General features: G+C 32.0%; 1 protein-coding gene and 2 long non-coding RNA genes across 4 annotated transcripts; 2 read left to right on the plus strand and 1 right to left on the minus strand.

Moving 5' to 3' along the window:
* Positions 1-2,660: 2,660 nt before the first annotated feature.
* LOC110908832 (protein ASPARTIC PROTEASE IN GUARD CELL 2) lies at positions 2,661-8,136 on the minus strand. The gene is made up of 12 exons (XM_022153819.1): positions 7,478-8,136; positions 6,896-7,016; positions 5,964-6,391; positions 5,695-5,851; positions 4,879-4,961; positions 4,686-4,782; positions 4,504-4,576; positions 4,223-4,405; positions 3,476-3,597; positions 3,301-3,402; positions 3,119-3,216; positions 2,661-3,026 (listed from the first exon to the last, which is right to left on the minus strand). The coding sequence occupies exons 1-12, from the start codon at positions 7,822-7,824 to the stop codon at positions 2,855-2,857; spliced, it is 1,983 nt and encodes a 660-aa protein (XP_022009511.1). The 5' UTR covers positions 7,825-8,136; the 3' UTR covers positions 2,661-2,854.
* A 4,319-nt stretch (positions 8,137-12,455) lies between these two features.
* On the plus strand, positions 12,456-13,227 carry LOC110908833. The gene is made up of 3 exons (XR_002574927.2): positions 12,456-12,524; positions 12,609-12,900; positions 12,995-13,227. It is a non-coding gene; the product is annotated as an uncharacterized LOC110908833 (long non-coding RNA).
* Positions 13,228-15,250: 2,023 nt separating this feature from the next.
* On the plus strand, positions 15,251-19,673 carry LOC110908834. 2 transcript variants are annotated; one of them, XR_004862311.1, is made up of 5 exons: positions 15,251-15,528; positions 16,366-16,480; positions 16,822-17,042; positions 19,132-19,203; positions 19,327-19,673. It is a non-coding gene; the product is annotated as an uncharacterized LOC110908834 (long non-coding RNA). The 2 variants fall into 2 exon arrangements; XR_004862312.1 differs by having other exon boundaries at positions 16,822-17,011.
* Positions 19,674-21,881: the final 2,208 nt, after the last annotated feature.

The following is a 21,881-nucleotide window of genomic DNA, read 5'->3' on the forward strand; positions in this document are numbered from 1 at the left end:
TTGTACAAATGTTCATCATCGTAGACAGTACTTCTCCACCTAACTTATCTCCGACAACTACCCCGCCACTACCTGCCACGACCTCCATCATCGTCATCAGCCACCACCCCCATCACCTCCACCTCCACCAACCACCTGGCATCACCGGATTCCTATCTAACATTGCCCAAAGTCGTTGATGAAGCCGATGATGACAGATCTGGCGCGTGCATTCAATTCTCTAAACTCCGAAGACTCTGCGGGGGTCATCATACTGTCCGGGTTGGGTCAGTTGTTCTGTTCGGGTGTGGATCTGACTTCTGGTAAAGATGTGTTCAAGGGAGACGTGAAGGAGGTAGAAACTGACCCAATTGCTAAGATGGAGCGGTGTTACGTTTGCTTCAGTTTCATTTATCATGTTGATTTTGTTTTAGAAACCTTAGAATTCGTTTTAATTGAGTCGAGTAGGGCTCAATACGTTTTGGATTTGTTCAAGAATTGAGTCAAATCAAGGAGATGTCAACAGTTTTTTTACGGGAAATTGAATTGTTGTTATTTTGTTGAACGAATTTTGACAGAATTGGGTGGGGTTTCAGATTCAACAATGGTGGTTATGGCTGGTGTGGTAGGGTTTCAAATTTGGCAATGGTGGTAATGGTTGGTGGGGGTAGTGGTGGTGGTGGTGGTGGTGGTGGTGGTGGTGGTGGTGGTGGTGGAGGTGCAGGTGGGGTGACTAGGGATGAAGAAGAATGTTTTTTTTATTAATATAAAATGATAAAGTCAAAAGACCAAAATACCCCTACTTATAAATGTAAATTTTCAAACATACATCTCATTAAACGGTGTTTTTTTTAACTAAGTTAGTCATCTTGATGAAAATGACAAAAAAATGCCAAACGTGGGAGGCAAAATGGTACAAAAAAAAGTCATTTTAGACGAAAATGTCAAACTTGCCCAAAACTCAGAGACGATTTTGGCAATTCATAGATTTATATACAGAAGTTTAACAATAAATCTTTTTTTATAAACGATTTATGTTCGACCCCTAAAATTCAATAGAGTTATCATACAACCCTTGAAGTTTAATAAAGCTTATAATTTAAAAAAAAAAATATTTGTTCTTTTATTTTTTTTAAGTTCAATACATTTTTTTTATTATAAAGTTATCATACGTTCCTTAAAGTTTAATAAAATTTATTTTTTAACAAATATTTGCTTTTTTATCTATTATATAAGTTTAATTCTTTTTTTTTTATTTTAATTATTATTTATTTAACTTATTGTAATTAAAGTTAACATTTTAAATCTTGACAGTTGACATGTTTACTTAATAGTGTTACTTGCTTATTTTTACCGTCGTTTAGATTAAAATCTACATAGTCTATATTAACCGTTCAATATACCAGGTAACAGATTTAATACTTTATTATCGTTAAAGTTAACTTTTAACTTTAGAAATATTTACTTAACCATATTGATTGATTTTGTCCTAATTTATTTTCATCTATATATTGGAGTCGCCAACATGTGGATGAAAGAGTTTGCATACCCCATAAACATTCTGGAGGGAACATGCCTAATAAACATATTTGTTTATTAGCATTTGTTTTAACCGTAAATATAAACAATAAACAATTAAACATATTTAATATCACCTGTTTTCTCGTCACAAGTGTTACTATAAATGCTACATTGACATCAAATATTTGTTCTATCCTTTCACTAATACCTCGAAGCTAAATATATTAATTGTATTGACCCAACCCGTTTTCACGGATCCATTTTGGACCTCATTCACATAAATTTCTAGATTCACCACTACCTTGAGTTTCGATGTACAGGCTTGTTGTCAATAGTATATTTTTATTGATCTCAAGCAATACAAATACAGAACATTGTAATCTCATCAAATGTTTTAAAATCCAAACTGGATATTGAACCAGATGATTTTTCTGATCATATTATTTCTACTAAACCTATGATATTACCATTGTAATCTCATCTAATGTTTTAAAAACCAAACCGGATATTAAAACAAATGTTTTTGTAAGCTACCAAATACTAGGATAGCATTTTGCTTAGGAATACTATCAATTTGGTCATTTTGTGTTTTTTGTAGTTTTCTTGTTACTTTTAAGTTTTAACCCGCACACTTTTTATCTTTTACAAATTTGTAACAATATATACTTTCATCTTTTATGAATTTTTCGTTTTACATTTCGAACATTCAGTCTAAATTTTGCAAGTTAACACGCTGCAACGTGCGTCTATGGTTCAACGTTTTTACGTCTGTTTTTTCTCATTTAACGACCTTTGTCGCAACACCCGGGTCCTAGGTCAACTTAGTTATTCTTTTCCATGTTTAAATTGGTTGTCATACACGACACTTCAATTATACCGTGGCGACGTGGTATTTATATCGTCACTTTCGCTATTTGTTTTTTTTATCTACATTTCTAATCCACCATGGAGCACGGGTGATAACCCGCTAGTTTACATATATAATACAAACATGTGCTCAGCAAAACTTTCAAGTTCGAATCTTGGAATAAGTTTCTTCCTTACTGTTCCTGGTTTAACCGGCCTGACCCCGTATTTCAAAAGGGCAACATCAACATCTTAATTAATCATTAGATTTCCAGCACACATAAAAGCATTATGGTTGACAAATGACAACAATATGCAAAAACAAGCATCACATATCTTTTAAATTTCCATCCATTACTATAAGGTGTTCACGGTTCTCTTAGAAAATTTGTAGCCAGTTTTTTGAACATTAACATGATCTATTTTCAGTGTCAACTCGTCATTATTAAGCAAAATTTTAATCACCTTGTTGGCAGTGATCACTATGCGGTTTTGGCTTGTACTTTCTTTAAGATAATACTGTCTGGAGTTCTAGTTGAGACATGGCTGAACCTACTGGCCTGTAGGGAATGTTAGTTCGCTGTCGGTATCTCCAAAGCCACGCTGTCGTTAGAACCAAAAATCCAATAATGAAGACCATGAGTATTATGATTACATTCCTGTAGTTCTCCCACCAAGTTCTGCATATCATTTCATCACAATAATACTTTAGTCTTAACCACTATAAAATTATGCAATGAAATTAGACAAGAATAGAATAGAATCAGTATACCTATTTGGAACCGCCTCAATATACCAATTGGATATACGATGTTTTCCAAAGCTTTTAGGAAGGTGAATCTCATCTTCAGCTATTCGAGCAATAATATCCTGCAACCAGACAATAACAAGTAATAAATGTGTCGTTTATAGCATTAGCATTAAAGACTCGACAGTATGATATAAATAACTCACAGATGCAGTCGCTTTGGACATATATTCAGCGGGTTTTAGTGGAGTGATGGACCATATTGTAAGGGAACCATTTCCCTCATATGTAAGATCCGACAAGTAAACCTGGAACCATAACTTAACTTATTGTGCAAGGAAAAAAAATAACTTACTGTAAACTACTGAACCACGAAAATACCTGTGAACTGTTAACATGCAACTCCGTGGCGATTAACTGAGTAAGCTCTGCGATGTGGGATTCCAACATAGGGTACTTGATGTCTAGTGACATGTAGAATATTATGCTTGCGACTTTTGACCCTGCGTGGCAACGAAAACAAGAGGTATTTAACCATCATAGAGATATTATGCAATACAAGGGACAGATGATATGAAATATGTATTATATTATTATATTATATTATTATATTATATTATTATATATACTACAATTAGGAACTTTTGTTAACAGTGACTTTGAATGATTGCTCTAATTTATTTTATTTTTGTCTTTTTTGTCGTTTTGTTTACTTTTACTTTACCCCTCAACTTTCAGTACTGACACTTACAACCCCTTAAGTTTCTAAAGGCTTTATAATCAAGTTTACGTGTTTATTTTTATGTACGTATGGGTATAAATTCAAGTTGATTTACGTTTCGAAGTAAATTTTTCCCAGAAATGAGTTGGGTCAAATATAACATGTTCTTATGCTTATTATTTTATACGTTTTCGGTTGGTCTACATTTTGACGTAAATTTTTTTTACGGAGATGAGTCGGGTCAAATATAATACGTTTTCGTGATTATTTATTATGTATGTTTTCAGTTGGTCCATGTTTGGTCCATGTTTTGACGTAAATTTTTTCGGGACGCCGCGGCAATTTACTAGTTGTATGGCATGATAGTAGATTTAGGATGTCACTTAAAAGATAGCGGTTTATTGTACCTGGAGAAATATGAAACGGTGGTGCCAATGGAGCTGGAGGAGAAATATCTGGACTCGAATGCGGTTTATCTGGTGTTGCAGAAGCAATAAGTCTTGCCCATAGCTCAGAACAATTAGTTTTCCAAAATCCAATCCTGTGATTTTCACGTTCATACATAACAAATATGTTTCGGACAATAATGCCTGTAAAAGACACAATACTGCTTTCAAACAATTCTGTTCATAAAAAAAATGTAAATTTGAGCATTTAAAGAAAAGAAGTGAACAATTTTGTTTCATACCTCCTAAAATAGTTGTTGGTTCCTTGGGGTTCTGAAAAATCCCCAGGCAATATGCTCCACTCACCCTTGAGTGCTTTTAATATAAGAAGAAACAAATGGGAATGAAAAAGAAAACAGAAACAAACTTGGAAATAAAATAAAATATGATTCAAAGAAAAATGGAAATTGACATAAATGCTTACCCTGAACAAGTAGTTCTCGGGGGATAGTAACAGCTTATGTCCTTTCCCGAAAACCATTTCAACTGATGGGAAGTTTTCTGGCAGCTTTGAAACATCACTGATGGAACAAACATTTAATGCAACTTCCTATTTGAACCGAATAATTAAATTATGTGATTATTATTATTACATATCCATGGTTAACAAAGAATACCTTCCGGCACCAGAGAAGCAAATGTCCTTATAGTTTGGATCCGGACCTTTGATCTGTTTTAAAGAGTGGAGTTCTTTCATGATCTGCATGCAAGATTGAAAAATTAATGCTAATTGCTTTTAGATCATGCACTTAGGTATTGTAAATAATCAAGATTACATTTTCCTTCTAGTTAGTCCTGTAAATGAACCAAATGAGCACAAACATATAATCGAACCTCTTTTTTCGCTCATGTCCGTTTATTAAGAAAATGGGCATGTTTGTGTTTGTTGAAAACCTAAACGAACAGTTCACGAACGTAAATGAACATAAACAAACAAATTTAGATGAACACCATTTAATATACAAATAAACATATTTTAACAAACATAAATGAACACAACTGAAGATCATTGACTAACATAATCGAACATAAAGTAATTTTTTTTAAATAAATTAGTGATTAATTACGATAAATTCCATTGCAAAACCCATTTTTATTACTACAAAGCGCAATTACCAATTTAAATTGAAACGAACATAAACGAACAAACAAACATAAACAAAGGTAAATAAACGAAGCATAAATGACCGAACATAAACGGACATTCATGAACAAAACATGTGTTCATGTTCATTCGTTTAACTAAATGAACAAACAATTGTGTTCATGTTCGTTCGTTTATTAATAAACGAGCATAAACAAACTTCCCGCCGAACAAGTTCACGAACAATTCATGAACGTTCGGTTTGTTTACATGCCTACTTCTAGTGAGCAATACAGTAATAAGCTAATAAAAACCGAGATCCAAAGGTGTTAAGAAAACCAAATCTTACAGCATCCTTAAATGCAAGAAAAGCTGCTTCAGGTATGTATGCATATGTGGTTCCACTGTCTAAAACTGTTCCATGTTTGCCATCAAAAACGCTCGGATCTAAAGGCAACCGCTTCCCAGCAACAAGTACCTCCTTCAGGTCAACATTGTAATATGGGCTGTTGCCACCCCGAAACTAGAGTAAATGTACGTGTGAGATGAATCAAATGTATTTTGTTACAACAATACGTAAAGTTTTGTATCTATAAGAAAGATAGATACAAAACATACCTGCGTCCAGGGTTTGAGTAGGCATACACAGTCCCCGAGGGAGCGATTAAACCACCAAGAACCATGGCACCACCACCAACATCCATTCCACCGTAACATAAAGAAAACGAATCGTGTATCATAGCTCGGTGAAAAAGCTGGTCAACTAGACTTAAGTCACCACGGCCCAAACCCAGTATTCCGTCAGCACGTTGAGTGTAGAGATCGCCACTTTCAGAATTTTCGCAACCGAAAGTGGCTCGTTGAGGTGAAATATCACTTTGGTCACCGAATGATATGATGTCCTCACCAAGGACACCACTGCTAGAACTCATTTCGGCATATTCCCTTGCGTATGTGCATTGCGTCATGCTATTGTCACAAGTGCAATCAACAGTGCATTTCACTGGTTGATACGTGCTCGATGAATCTGGATCAAACTTAGGATTCTGGTGAGATCAACAATTTAAATTCAGAACCATAATAATTAAGAATAGAAGAAAGTATAAACCACCCTTACATGTTAAATGCAACAAACTGTATAACACTAAGGTAATATCACAAAAACCCAATTAAATTATTGCAATGCATGATCTATTTCCCTAAACAGTTTGCAGGCTAATATTAAGATATGATTTGTTACACATTCTCCTTCAAGAATTTAAATAAAATAGCTGGTATGATCTGAATTTAATGCAGCCAACTACATATTAAGGAAAAAGATTATCCTACAAACAGATTAGTCATAATCTCCTTAGCAGTTAAACATGTGCTCTGAGAACAAAGCAGAACACAAGACAAAAGAAGCTCTTAAGAGAAACTTGAAACATTACCTCAGTCACAAATAGAATAAATGCTTCTTAAAGAGTTGTTCTAAAACAAACCAAAAAAAACTGAATGTATTTCAGTTCTCTTATGAACTTATTTTACTATACAACAAAGCAAGAGAGTACCTGATGCTTGCCACAGTGTACACAAGTAGAGCATGGAACATAAGTAACACTACTCCCTGTGTCAACTATAAGAGCAAACTTCTGCGGTGGAGTCCCAATCCACAGTCTCGTTGAGTAATACCTAATAATCATCGTTAACTTCAATTAAAACTTACATCTGAAATTGAAATGTAACAGGAACCTGACTACAAATCGAAATATCAAACTCATCACAATATATTCCGTTACGCTAAATAACCATAACTTTCCCCTAATAAACACAAAATGTACATACAAAATCCATAAAAAATGTCAGATACTCATTCATTATCATGTGACTATAACTTGAGAATTCAAAATGATCACAGTAAATTCAGTTACACTACTCATTGATCATATCTTCCCCAAATAAACACAAAATCTACATACATAATCCATATAAAATGTCAGATATCCATATCAGCTTGAAATATCAAAGTCATCATAGTAAATTCAGCTACACTACTCAATAATCACAACTTTCCCCAAACAAACACAACATGCATATCATAATCATGTGCGGCGAGTAATAATCATATATAGATCGAGAAAACGATACAGTACCCGGTGATAAGTAAATCATCATACAGATCCATCCGCGCGTTCGCGTAAGGAACATCAAACGTCCGGCGGTGCCTCCGAGATGTTCCGTCACCAGAGGAATTAGGAAGATACGGATAAAGCGGTACAAATATGGCGCCAAAATTACCACTAGCATGCGGAGGAAGAAGCGTAACCGTTGTCGGCTCAACGACGGAAGCAGAAGCAAACGACAACGTATTACAACTAAACAGAACAATAATCCACACAATCACGGCACCGGCAGTAGCGGATACCGACGCCGGAAACGGCGACGGCGCGTAGACAAATCGCGACATAATAGGAAGATAACCGATCTGCTGCGAATGCATAAATGTATGGAGATCGAGAAAGTAACGGAATCTGATCGAAACTTACGTGTGTGTTGCACTTTTTCAGGAGAATTGAAGTTCTAGAGGTGGAACTGTACGATGATGAGAGAGATGTGGTGAAATTTTCCGGTCCGGTGAGAGCTCCGATTAAGTGATCGGCGACGGTTAGCTAGGGTTTTAAGGCGGTTACAGAAGGTTTTTCGTTGTGATTTGAATTTGTTGAAGAATGAAGAGGACGTTCATGTGTGTAACAGAAGCATCTTTTCTGTTACTCGTGGTTTTAAGTTGATGTTAGGTTATTTACTGTTTCCGGAATTCGAACGGCCTAAGAAAGTGTTGCGTTTTTTTTTTTTTTTTTTTTATATATATGTAAGAAACTAGTTTTTTTTTTATTGATTTTACGGTTTACCTATAGATCGAGTTAGCTTGTGGTTTAACGGGTTCCCTTGTTTTTTTTTTCTTCTCAATTTTATTGATTATGTATTTTATATTTAATTGAGGGTTTAAATAAAAGTAAACACTAATATTTATACGAGCCAACGATCAAGTTAGTCAAACCAAATAAGCTTGATTAAAGATTATTGTACAATCAGCTTAACTCGACCCAAAAATTTATATGAGCCTATGAACGTGAAGCAAATCATCGCAAAGTCTAATGTCAAGCCCTGATTAACAATCCAACTAAATAATACACGATGAATTTGGATTGAATAAGTGTCACTCTTATTAGTAGGCAAACATAACAAACTAATTTATATGAGTTGACATATAAGCCACGGTTACAAGCTATTTAAATAACTTTAATGTAAATATGTGACTCATAAAATACCCAATAAGTTAATTCTTATGTTAATTTATTATCTAATCTAATCTAATCTAATCTAATTTATATATATATATATATATAAATGAGATGTGATTTGGGCTAGGTGGCATTGGATTTGGGACAATTTTGCTGATGTGGCAACTCATTTTTTTTAGTTTAGGAGGGAAATCATATTGGACAAGGGATCCGAATAGAATTCGGTTCGACCACATGATCCAAATGGATCCTTTATATCCTAATTTCATTCCATCAGAACTCTTCATCTATTCTCTCTAAACCCTAGCCGACAACATCATCTCCTTCTTCATTCGTCTTATTGAATCCTCTTCTTCAATCGTCGTCTGTAAATCAAACCATCAGGTAATCTTTATTTTTGTTTAGTTGTTCTTCTCGATTGGAAGAGCTTTTTTTTATTTTGTAGGCAACTTTATCTTCTGGTATCACCCAATATGCTTCATCATCATGTTCTTTCGTTCAAGTATCTTTCATCAAAATCCAAAATATGCTTCTTTTGTTCCTTCGATTGATCTTGATAATCACATGTATGTTGTTCAATCATTCAGTAAGACAAACCCTAATTACACAATCAATAGCACCCTTCAATCTTTCCTTTATCTCTCTTCTTTGCAAATCTATGTTCTAAATTTCATTCATCTATGATTTTTAGTGTTAATCTCTTCCTTTTTCAGTCAGGTATTTAAAGATTTTATAATCGAATCTTTTTTGATTTGGGAATTTTTGTTCGGTTTTGGATTCGCGGCAATGATTTACTATGAACAATGCTCGATCGCGGAATCCTTTTGAATCTGTTCAACAATGGTAAAAGGATCGCGGAATCCTTTTTATTTTTTTTATTTTGTTATTTAGAATACTGTTGATTCATGTATTGATTTAAAAGGATTAGGGGAAATATCCCATTAGAATTCAGGTTTTAGCTTCTTTTCCAACTTGTGAACTGTTTGTTTGAAGCTTTAGTGTGAATTAGAGCTTTGGCTATCCATTTAGATCATACGATTTACGTTTTGTTCATGATTTACCATGTTATGAATCTGATTTTATTTTTTATTTTTTTTTGTGAGTAATCGATACGCCCAATCGCCACTAAATGGGATCCACTAAAATAAAATTTTTCATGGTCAAATTGCATAGTCGATTGTTGATTGTGGATCAATGAAATAGGAATTGATTTGTATTGTCTGGTTTATCGTTTTTTTGTTTTTCAAAAAATTGATTGTTTAGGGTTTTTTTTTTCATTATTGTGATTGTTATTTGCTTGAAAGTACACTCACAAGTATTTGTTCATTATTGTTGCATTTATGCGTCTTTTTGATGTTTATTAAAATTATAAAATTAGGCTTGCTTTCATCAATTAATCTTTTTTACATTAAATAAATTGCAGTGAAACTGAAATGTGATTTTCTTCATTTTGTTGATTTATGTAAATAATGATTCATGATGTCATGTCACCGGTTCATGTTTTTTCATGAATGTTACTGATAGGTTTGAGTATAGTTTCAGGTTCGAGATGTATGTCTTATTGTGGATCGTAACTCAATATGCTTGAAATGAGTTGGGTATGTTTTTCTACTATAGAAATAATGATTAATATCTAAAATTTGGACCTTGCTCCACGATTAGTAATTGTTTTGAATTGAAAGTTTTGAATTTTTAAAGCTTGATTCTTATTGTTTCATGTCAGAATCTTTGCTCCACGTTTCTATTGTTTTGTTTGAAGCTTGATTGAATATCATATTTGTTCTTGGAGTTTAATGGTTTGATCCTTGATGTTTGACAATTGAATTTCGGATCATGATAACGGTTCGGTGCTATCCATCCGTTTGTTCCAAAATTATTATTGTTAATTTTTATTTCCTTATTTAGAGGATATATAATAACTTGATTTTAAATTCAAATTTTGATTTGGAGTATAATATGGAAGTAAACGATTTGTAGTTAATAACATTAATTGGATTTCCTTTTTAGGTGGGTTCAATGTACCTAGACATGTTAATGGTTTAAAATTTAGAGTTTTATATATAATTTTGATTAAATTCTTCCAACATATTATAGTCATTTTAAATTTAAATTATATTTGATTTATTTTTAAATAAAGTTACCTGAAATAGAAGTTGACTACATTCATTTTTTATAATTGCTAATTATCCTAATTTTTAATAAACTTTAATCAACAATTATTGGTTTCTATATAGCTAATTAAATTCAAATTATTCAACAATCATATGAAAAATATTTATTGGTTGTTACATATATGTTTTAAATCATTAAAATTAAATTTTAAGCTTATATGTTTTTTGTTTCGATTCATAGGAAATACCATATGATTTTGCAAGCTTATTTGGCTGATAATTTCCTTATTTAGATGATAGATAATAACTTGATTTAAAATTCAAAATTTTGAATTGGAGGATATTATGGAAGTAAAACGATTTGGAGTTAATAACATTAATTGGATTTCCTTTTTAGGTGGGTTCAATGTACAAAGACATGTTAGTGGTTTAAAATTTAAAATTCTATATATAATTTTGATTAAATCTTCCAACATATTATAGTATTTTTAAATTTAAATTATACTTGACTTATTTTTAAATAAAGTTACCTAAAATAGAAGTTGAATATATTCATTTTTTATAATTGTTAATTATCCTAATTTTTAATAAACTTTAATCAACAATTATTGATTTCTATATAGCTAATTAGATTCAAATTATTCAACAATCATATTAAAAATATTTATTGGTTGTTACATATATGTTTTAAATCATTAAAATTAAATTTTAAGCTTATATGTTTTTTGTTTCGATTCATAGGAAATACCGTATGATTTTGCAAGCTTATTGTGGGAAGGAAAAGTTCCATATGGTCAATGTCTTGAACTTATTGATGATGACTTATGCAACTACAGGTGTCTGAATCTTTTTCGAACACAAGAGGTAAATTTAATTTTATCGTTTTTTGGTGTTTTTTTGATCCGGTATAATGATAGTCAATTATTATTTTAAATTTATATTTTGAAGTAAACCATTATTGTGTGTGATTTTAAATTTTTAATTTCGAAGTCAATTATTATCTTAAATTTAAATTTTGAAGTTTGTCATTAATGTGTTTGATTTTAAATTTGGAAGTCAATCATTTTCTTAAATTTAAATTTGGAAGTAAACCATTAATGTGTTTCATCCATTTAGCCATTCCTTTTTCAATTAACTTAATTCATCTTTAATGTGACAGAATTGATGGAGTGATATAAGAAGGTTTCTTTATTAATTGATTATTCTCTTCCGCTTACAGGGGATGGCGCTAAGGTAATTAACATCAAAATTCTATATTTCTATTACTTGAATTCTCTTGCTTTATAATTTCTTTCAATGTATTATTTTGTCACAAAACTAATGTGAAGGTATATTTTAAACTTATTTTACCGAGTTTTTGACTTGGATATAAAACATAATGTGAAGGTATATTTTAAACTTATTTTACCGAGTTTTTTTATTTGGATTGCAGAATAAGTGCTTTGATGAACTAATAGGTGTTTGGATTTTGTGTTTACTTTGCTCTGCATAGGGCTCCTTCAGTTTTTTGTATTCTTTTACTTCGCTCAGTAATTCTTCTATTTTCAAGATAAGAATACAGGCTGCATCTGCATTGGCTACCCTACCAATAATAGTGGGTGAATCGGTAATAACAAAACTATTGAGATAAGTTTTAAAGCTTATTGAGAAATATTGGTTGTGTTTCTATAAATACTTTACCGTTTAATTTTGTAAAAAACCTTCATATTTAATTTTCAGATATGGATCCCATGAACAACAGTCCTTCATTTTTAAAGCTTATTGAGGAAGATGACCCGATATTTTTGGTACGGTTATTGGTATTCTAAATACTAATCAAATTTTTAGTAAACTGATGTTTGTCTTTTTTTTATTTTGTTTTAAACTCATAGCAAATACCTAATGACTTTGCTTCAATGATTTGGGGAGACCAACCACCTTACAAAGATTCAGTTAAGATTGTTGATGGCAACAAGTTATGGTTTGTAAGACTGAAAAAAAACTGATGTTGGCCCTGTTCTTGCTAATGGCTTCACCAAAGTTGTTCGGGATAGTTGTATAAGAAAAAATAACTATCTTATGTTTCAGTCATTTGGACAATCATCATTCTTTCTAATGGTGTTTAAATCATTTGTTCATCAATACTGCTTTATATCCAAAATCACACCTGACGAAGACGTTATTGTAAGTAGTATATTATACAATCAGTATGATGAATAATGTTTTCTTTCTGTATATTGGTTTTTAAATTATTTTTTAATTATCACTGCCTATACAGGTCATGGCTGATGAATTTTGGAGGCAATTTTATGGGAAAATTTTCAAAGGTGGTCAATCAACTCTTTATTTAGGAGATAGATTTTGGAACGTTAAGATGGGCGGATTAACTGACAGCTGTGTTTTTACTCATAGATGTTCTGAGATGGTAAACGATCTTGCCTTAGACAGGCGATCTATCTTTGTCTTTTCAATGGTTGGAAATAAAATTTTCGAGCTTTCAGTCTTTAATCATCAAACCAGTACTCAAATTCACCCGCGAACTTCACGGGTCTGAAAATTTAATCTGCATTTGAAAACGCCTCAATCTTAAGCTTCAAGATCTCGAGTAATACAATTTACATTATTTTTTTCCTTTATATTTTATAAATATTACCTAATTTTGTTAATCTAAAATTAATTGCCTATATTCTTTTTTAGAGATGTTGAGGTTGATTTAACTCTTTGGGATGATTATGCGAAGGACATGTGTTCATACATGCTTAGTCAAGATCTTGAAGCCTATGTTGTCAAATCTGTTCATTTTGGTGCTGTTAAAACCTAAAAAGGTATCTTATTAAGTCTAAGATTTAAAAATGTATCTGATTAAATTTCCCATCATAAAAGAACATTCCATTTATAATATCATTTTATATAAATTACAACATACATCTTCATTACATATCAACTTTCATTCTATTCTTTGGTTTCTTCAACCAGGTATTTTGCAAAATTCTTAAGTAATACACAATCTCTTTTTCATGTATCAATACAAACTAATATCATTTATGTTTTATTATACGTTTCCATTTTACTAGGTGTTTCGTATAATGGATCAAATTCCGTTTGATGTTGTGATCATGGAAATTTTTGTATCAATACAAAATAATATCATTTATGTTTTATTATACAAAAACAAGTCATTTGGATACAATGTTTTATTTGATCAATAAAGACACATGAATATTTTTTTACACAAACAATTTGAATTTCCAAATTAATTTATTTTTAAAAACAAACAAATTGAATTTAAAACCATCAGTGACGTAACCGTGAGTACTTTCTTATATTTTTAAAATCAAAGTAGGTAAAAATTTAAGGTTTCGAATTTGTTAATAAACTAAACATTAATAATTTATATTTTATCTTTATTTTTTCCCGTTTGTTAATATCAATTTATAAAATATTTTGTAAATCAAACAAACTATTGAAATTTGTCTCTGTAATTTTGAGAATGTCGTGTATGTTTACCAATGCATACTCCATAGATAGATTTATTTTATAATTTTGAGGTAATAATTTTGTTTACAAATTGACAATCTATTATTGTGAAGTAAGATTTTACCTCATATGTTTAACTTTTAAAGTTTCAAAAACCACTTTTAGTATGTTTTGTAAATAATAATTAATAGGTCAAATATAGTTACGTAAATAATATTATAACAATAATAAATACATTTGAAAACTATGCATTTGAAATTTAGATTGCAGTACAGTCAACTTTCAACCTGTTTGGCCTATATGTGTGGTACTCAACCAATGTGATTGTGCATATCAAAAGATATTGTGTTTGTGTGTTTCAAAGGTTGGTGACAATGGTGGTGTTAAAGCCTTGGAGAATTCATTATAGTTTTTTTTTTTTTTTTTTTTTGTACATGTTAAGTGTTATAATAAAGAATGGACAAAATATTAATAAAGTTCTAATAATCTGTAATAAATAAAAGTTTTTTTTTGTCGTGGGTCATTCAGTGAGGCAAATTTCTGGCTCCGGTTCTTGCCCAAAGTTTCTGACCTTACTCGCAACCCTAACGACTACAACTTTCAATTCAAAACAATTATAAAACAAGTTTATTCGCAACCCTAATGACTACAACTTTCAATTCAAAACAATTATAAAACAACTTTCTGACATAGTTTGATTAATATAAAGTAAATTTTCCTACCTGCGAAGTTCGCGGGTGATAACCTAGTCTAATACTAATAAAAGAATCCAATAAATGACACTTGGCATTCTCTTATTTTATAAAGTCCAATAAATGCCACATGGCATTCTCTTATTTTATAAAATCATTTAATTCTTTAATAATATATTAATTATATAATATAATATCTAATCTATATAATCTATCTATATAATAAAAGAAACCTTATATGGGACACGTGGCTTTCTATGGTGCAATCTTTATTCAGGTTTCCCGCCATAGTGTTACTCGCGGATCAACTGACATAAACCCGACCCGTCCTTTATCCCTTTGTTGCTTTTCAGAAACCCTATCATTTGTTTCCTTTGATGGCAGAATCATCTATGCAACATCATCTCTACCCAAATCCATATCTGCAGTTCTTCACAATCCTCATCTGCCTATTTGGCTATCCATCTTGATTCTGAAGCCGTAAGTTTTCTTCTCCCTCTGGCGAACTTTCACAGGAGGGGTTTCGGATCAACTGTTCGCCATATTTTTGATGCCAAAATCGTCTATGCAAAAAATCACTGGAATTCATCTTTGGAATTCATCTTTTCTGAAAGCCAGTTGGTTCCGATCGATCCAATATATGGTAAGATTATACAGATTAGGTTAAATTATAACATTAACTCATCTTATTCTTTGATTTATTAGATTAACTCTATTCTTTTTTTGTTTTTCCCGTTTCATCTTTGTGAGGTTTTTAGCCAAACCTTAAATAAAATAAACCCAAATATCTAATTGAATGTGAATAGTCACAGATTACACTTGCAAGTTGCAACTTAAAGATTATTGGGTTAGTATTTAGATTTCTTGGTTATGGCTTCTCCAACGTATTTTATGTGTTACTAATGATTTTAGGACTGTTTTGATATTCTGATTTTGTTATACAACTATTAAGATCAGTTATATTATTTCCAATATTTGTTCCTTAAAATCCACTTATGAATTTAGAATTGGGAAGTATTGTTGAATGGCCATTCAAATTATTTGATCCGGAAAAAAGGAACGTAATATGTGTGAATGTTTGTTTGGCTTGGTGTTTACTGGCATTGTCGGGGTGGATTCGGATTCAGAGAGCGAGATGTGTTTGATCTAATGCTTAATGGTTGTTATATGCTCTGTTTTACGAATTTATTTGCCTTTTTTTGTTGGAGGCTTTGTAATACTCTCTATTCTCAAGGTTTTGTTAGAGAGAAACGAACTATAATCTTCACTTTATGCAATTTTCAATTATTTGTCTAACATAATTTTTGTTTAACAAATCAGGAAGAGAATGTTGGAGTCCTTGTCAATTGTCATTGAGTCGATGTTTAGCCCATTTTGCATCAAATGAAACCTCATATATATTAGAGATGAAAAGTAAATATTTTAATGGCTGATTTTAGCTATTATATTTGTCTTTTCAATGCTTTGAATTGTTCTACAGGAAAAATAATTCAGCCTTGAAAGTATTTGATGAAAGCCCATAATTTGGCAAGTGGCTGGTGAAGCCACTACAGTTTGAGCCAAAAGTTTTTATGGGACAATGAGTTGAACTTCAGGTATCTCATTTTCTTACTGGTATTGTTTTGCATTATTAACCTTTTTTTATTTGATATATATTTAGGCTATTGTTACATGTAATTTGTTTTTATAGAATATTGCTTTGAACAAACTAGAGATGGTTGGTTTGCAAAGATATTGGCGACACTTTAATCTTATATATGAATAAGATTATAATATTCAAAATTATAGTATAGACACCAATTGACATTAAACATGAATAATTTTCATTTCCTCCTACTTTTTATTTGGGAAATATAGAGCTACCAAACATGATTCTAGAGGCTTTATGGTTTTAAGGTAGGAAGAATTTAATTCGTATTCAATTAAATTAATGCAGACAGCAGATTTAAGACGTTATGCTGGTACAGGATGAAACTACTTAAGTAGAAAAGGCGTTATGCTGGTCTTATGAAATGACAAGCATCAGATCCCATTAAAGCAAAAAACAATTCAACTATGGAGTCCAACACTACAACAAAAGACGTCCTTTCAAACCTTTTTCAGAATTCCAAATCCAAAAAAACAAGGTAAAACAAGGAGAGCGGAAAGCTAGTACAAGTAAGTGGAATCTACTACTTTTTGGGGAGTTCAATAGCCAGTAACCTATATTTATAATCTAGAACCTTTTTACTTCTGTTAAGTTGTTATATTAAAGACTCGAATCCGTAAATTTAGGGAATTTAAGATAAACTTAATTAATTTAATTTGGATGCTAACAATACCTTATGGGAGGGATAACATGTTTTGGAATTGAACGTGATGTTAGCATATTGTCTTAGTTCCTGAAGATTTTTGTGGAGTACTTAGTTTTAATATCTCATGGGATAATGGGTAAAGGTGGCCAATTTTGACCCGTTTTATCATTGGGATCGTATTTGCAATCGTATTGGGATCGTATTTGCGAATTGTTTTTGGCTTACTGGCTTTCTATTTTCTGGTAGTCTATCGGTATATCCAACTGTTTATCTATGCTGTCAAAGACACAAGGCGCAGGCGAGGTGCATCGGCCATGTTGTTATTGTTTTTGTTATTATTATTATTAATTTCAAGAGCTACTAACTTTATAGCACCATGTTTAGAGATAACTTCACAGCACCTAATGTGTGTGTATGAGAAATACCATGTCAATAAATAATCCCCTTTTGTTGGCTTGGTGTAAAATTGTTGGGTTCTATGGGTCAAAATGGCTTTTCTTTCAAATTGTATGGGATTGTACATTTGTCCAAAAATTGATTAACAATAGGTCAATAGTGTATTATATTGACAAGTTTATTAAAAAATAAATTATTTTAATACCTTTTCTAATGGTATATAGAGTATTAATCTCTTACACCTTGTGCGAGCGAATTCTTTTCAAGTTACAAAGAAGATAATTCACACTCTGTGTTTGTTTTGCACTGACAATCACTATTATCAAGGGGTTGCTTATTCTTGAGGCAACTGGCTTTCACTCATGGGCGGGCTATATGTGGCACTCTCAAGAGTTAAAAGCATGAAGGTTTCAAACTTATAATCTTAGACAGTGATGGAGAATTAAATAAAACCTCCAATGTTATATACAAATAAATAGTTAAAAGTTTATAAATATTAAGGATGTTATTTGCATTAATACTAAATCTCACTTAGTTATAGCTTTAAACTTTATACAAATATTATTTGTTACTCCCAGTGTGTCACACGGGCCAATAACCTAGTATTATATAAAGCAAATGTGATGGACAAGATTGTAATTTTATCATGCTTACAAGTTATGAAGCACCATGTACAAGGATGTGTAAGCTATTTTAGAGGGGTTAAATGTGTATTTCACTCAAAGTTTTAAGACACTAGAGGGGTAATTGGGGGATTTCATTCTTTATGATCCAGAATCCCAACTGTCGGCTTATGATGGGGAGCGGAATTGATCGGCCATGAATGTGTGTCTTCATTCACGCTTCTTCAAAAGAGAGAGAGGGAGAGTTTATGACAGAGTTTAAAGAAAGAGGGAGAGCGCAAGAGAAAAGGCCGAGCCGGTCAATCAACGGCGGTCTCGCACGCTGGTTCCTAGCCGGAAACAGTTGTTGTTGTCAGTTTTACTTCTATCTCTGATATAAACTGGCGATAATCACAACACCAGGACTCCAAGAGCCATCGATTCACCCCGACTCTTATTTATGGGTCTAAATGGGCGTTTTTTTATAACCTGATGGGTTATATTGGGTTAATTAGTATCCCTGCAAACACTCGCATATTTGCGATTTTGATAGCACACACATTGATTAAACCAATTTCTTGATCAATCGTTTGTGGGTTTGTTTCAAGATTCATGCTTTTCTTCCTCCTGATATGTTTTGAGTTTTTTTAATTTTTGTGTGTTTTTCGACAGATGCATAGATTCATTTATTTAGGGTCAATATACATAAATCTAGAGTGGATCTCCATTGATTCTGTAGGCAAAATCATTTAACTTGTTTGCATTTTCTGTTGGATTGATGTGTTTGGTTGATTTTGCTATCAATAGCATAAAGTTGCAGGTGTATATTCTTTCTAATTAGCCTCTTGGGTATGATCACATTCACTAAAGTTGAAAACTGATCTAAAGAAAAGTGAAAGTTTCTGAATACCAATAAGTTGGATTTGAATTGAAAACATATAATTTTGAATGCAGTAGAATGGTGAGTGCAAGTACTCAAGATTGTTGCTTTCTGCTTTGCTTGATTACACTACAAGTCATATGAAGGTACTTTCTTGCATATACTCGTTTACTGAACTCATCTTCGTTCACTACTTGCGCCAGCATTATTTGTTATTGATTAATAGACGGTTTTCAAAATTCTTGTTTTTTATGTTGTAAATGTTACAGGGCTTATGGAAACATTTTGAATGTTGGTGAGGAACTAAAGAAGGAAACTATGCCGTTACAAAATGGGTCGCGAATCTACCAACTTCAAGGGCTAAGACCGAAGACATGCTATGAAGTCAAGATATCATATCCTGCTTCTGTAGGTAGATTAAACATCATTTGTGTATGCGTGTGTGTCTTGTAAAAAAACTAATTACTACTGGAGGGCCCGCGCGATGCGGCGGGATGACAAACAAGGATGTGTATAGGACGGTTCGGTTCGGTGTAGGGCCAAACAAACCAGTTGGATTTTTTGATTTTTGATGGATCGTATGTATTCCTTTTTTGTATGTAGTTGACTATTGGATATTGTGAGTGATTCTTAACACCTCTTCAAATGATTAATATAACTTAGGTAACACATATTTTTACGTTCTATGATGTTAGGTAACACATTAGTGTTTGAACTCGTTCTAAACAAAGAGGCAGACTTTGACTTTTTAAGCCAAAGGAACTACTTTTCAACTTCAAAAAATGTTAATTATTTCAAATATTAATGATTAGTGATGCCTTTCTTATTTACTTATTTTTTTTTATCATAACCAAGTTTCACTTTCAATAAACATAAACTTTGATTATGATATTGATTCTTCTTGATTTACACAATAACTTATAAAGTAATAATTATAAAGAAAATACTAATTAAGCTTGCATATAAGATTATTCAAGAACAGAAAACTACCAATGAATAAGGTGTAAAACATCATATATTAAGTGTTAACACCACAAATGCAAGATCACTTATAAAATATATAAATTCTTTTGTGACATTAGTTATTCTTCAACTTGAGTAGCATTATGCCATAGATTGTTAGGGGCAGTGTTGATAATAATTGGTCTGTCTCTATGGGGCAAAACTGAAGAGCAAAGGATAGTGGCAAGGCCAGAAGACTCAATGACAAAGCAGCTACTTGAAAAATGAAGAAAAAGTTTCTAAGTCATCCCTTGAGTTGTAAATAAAAAGAAGCCAACAATAAAAAAATAAAAAATAATATACCATGCTGCTCTATCATCTGGATCTAGCCAGATATCCAAACTAAGTTTTTTTATTCATTAAATAATTATCAAGAGAGATACAAGTTCATTGTACTATCGATCTACATTGGTGTGGCTTTTATAGATATGTCACTCTTGAGACTGACGTGGATGAAATTTAAGCTTCAAAGTACGTGTTCGGGTTACTGGTAGGGCGTTGGTTTCTAGTGGTGGTGCTTCCGTGACTGTTGACGGTGGATTCAGGGTGGTGGTTCTTTGTCTAAAATGATCCAGATGATACACCAGACATGATGGTAAAAAGTCTTGGAATGCCTCCTAAGGGGGTAACTGAAGGCGATCTTCATCGTTTGAAAGGGCCATCACGAGAAAATTTATCGACTTTTCAAACAATTCAAACAAATAAAAGTTAGTGTTTTTTTAATAAGTGAAACGAAGTTACGAGGTGGATTGGTTACCTTAATTTTTAATGCAAGCTGCGGATCAACGAAATCAAAAATGCAGACAAACGGGAGTTCCAACGAGACCTGTACGTTGTTTCTAAAACTTTGAATGTGTGTCGTGCAATGACTTGCATTCTAATCAAAGACGTCTAGATTAACATAGGGTTTTATACACTGAACGAAAGACTTTTTTTATTCCCATTTTTGACGAATACCGGTTACAACATATGAAAGGCCAGCAGTTATAGTCCTCTCGGATTCATATTATTATAATCCATTTAAAACAAATCAATATAATTAGAAACTATATCAGATACTCAATTAGACAGATAATTAACTGTAGGGTCATTCAAAAGAAAACCAATGGAAATAGAAACACATGATATAATAATTCATAAAGGAAGAATTATGACAATCAATTTTCGTTTGCTATTATTTAATTAATTTATTTCCTATGCACTTAATTATTTTTATATATTAATAACTTAAAACATTGACTTCTTGACTGGAATGTCATTAACTCTTAAAAATACCTCTTAACTTTTGAGTTTCTTTGGATTAAATAGGTTGGTTTTTAGACAAATTTACCCTTAAAAAGTAGTTAATAGATGCATTGTGTGTTATACATTAAGCATTTCTACATGTATCTCTTACATTTTAAGAAGTCCCTGAGGAAATGCTTTATAATATAGTAAATATAGATAATACACTATATACAAGATACCCGCTAGCTTTTCGTTAGAATTCAAGAGAGGAGAATCAGAATTATTGCCAGAGCACCCTAGGAAATTACTGAATACCGAAAAGTTGATATTTAAGAATGATGATGCCGACTTGCAAAATGACCCGGTTTGAGGTTTAATCAGCTTCAAGATTTTATTTTTTTTTGCTATTACGGTTTTAACACTTTCACTTAAAAATAGATCAATATGGGTTAAACGTTATCTTTAATGGTCGAATGGGTCAAATATTAACACTTCCCTTAGTATGAAACGGGTCAAACGGGTTGAAAGCTGACAAAAGTATTATTTAACCTCTTTTATTTCTATCCATGTTTCTTTGATTTGTTTCCCGATATTT

The sequence above is a fragment of the Helianthus annuus genome, chromosome 7 (assembly GCF_002127325.2).
Source record: "Helianthus annuus cultivar XRQ/B chromosome 7, HanXRQr2.0-SUNRISE, whole genome shotgun sequence".
NCBI classification, from domain to species: Eukaryota; Viridiplantae; Streptophyta; class Magnoliopsida; order Asterales; family Asteraceae; genus Helianthus; species Helianthus annuus.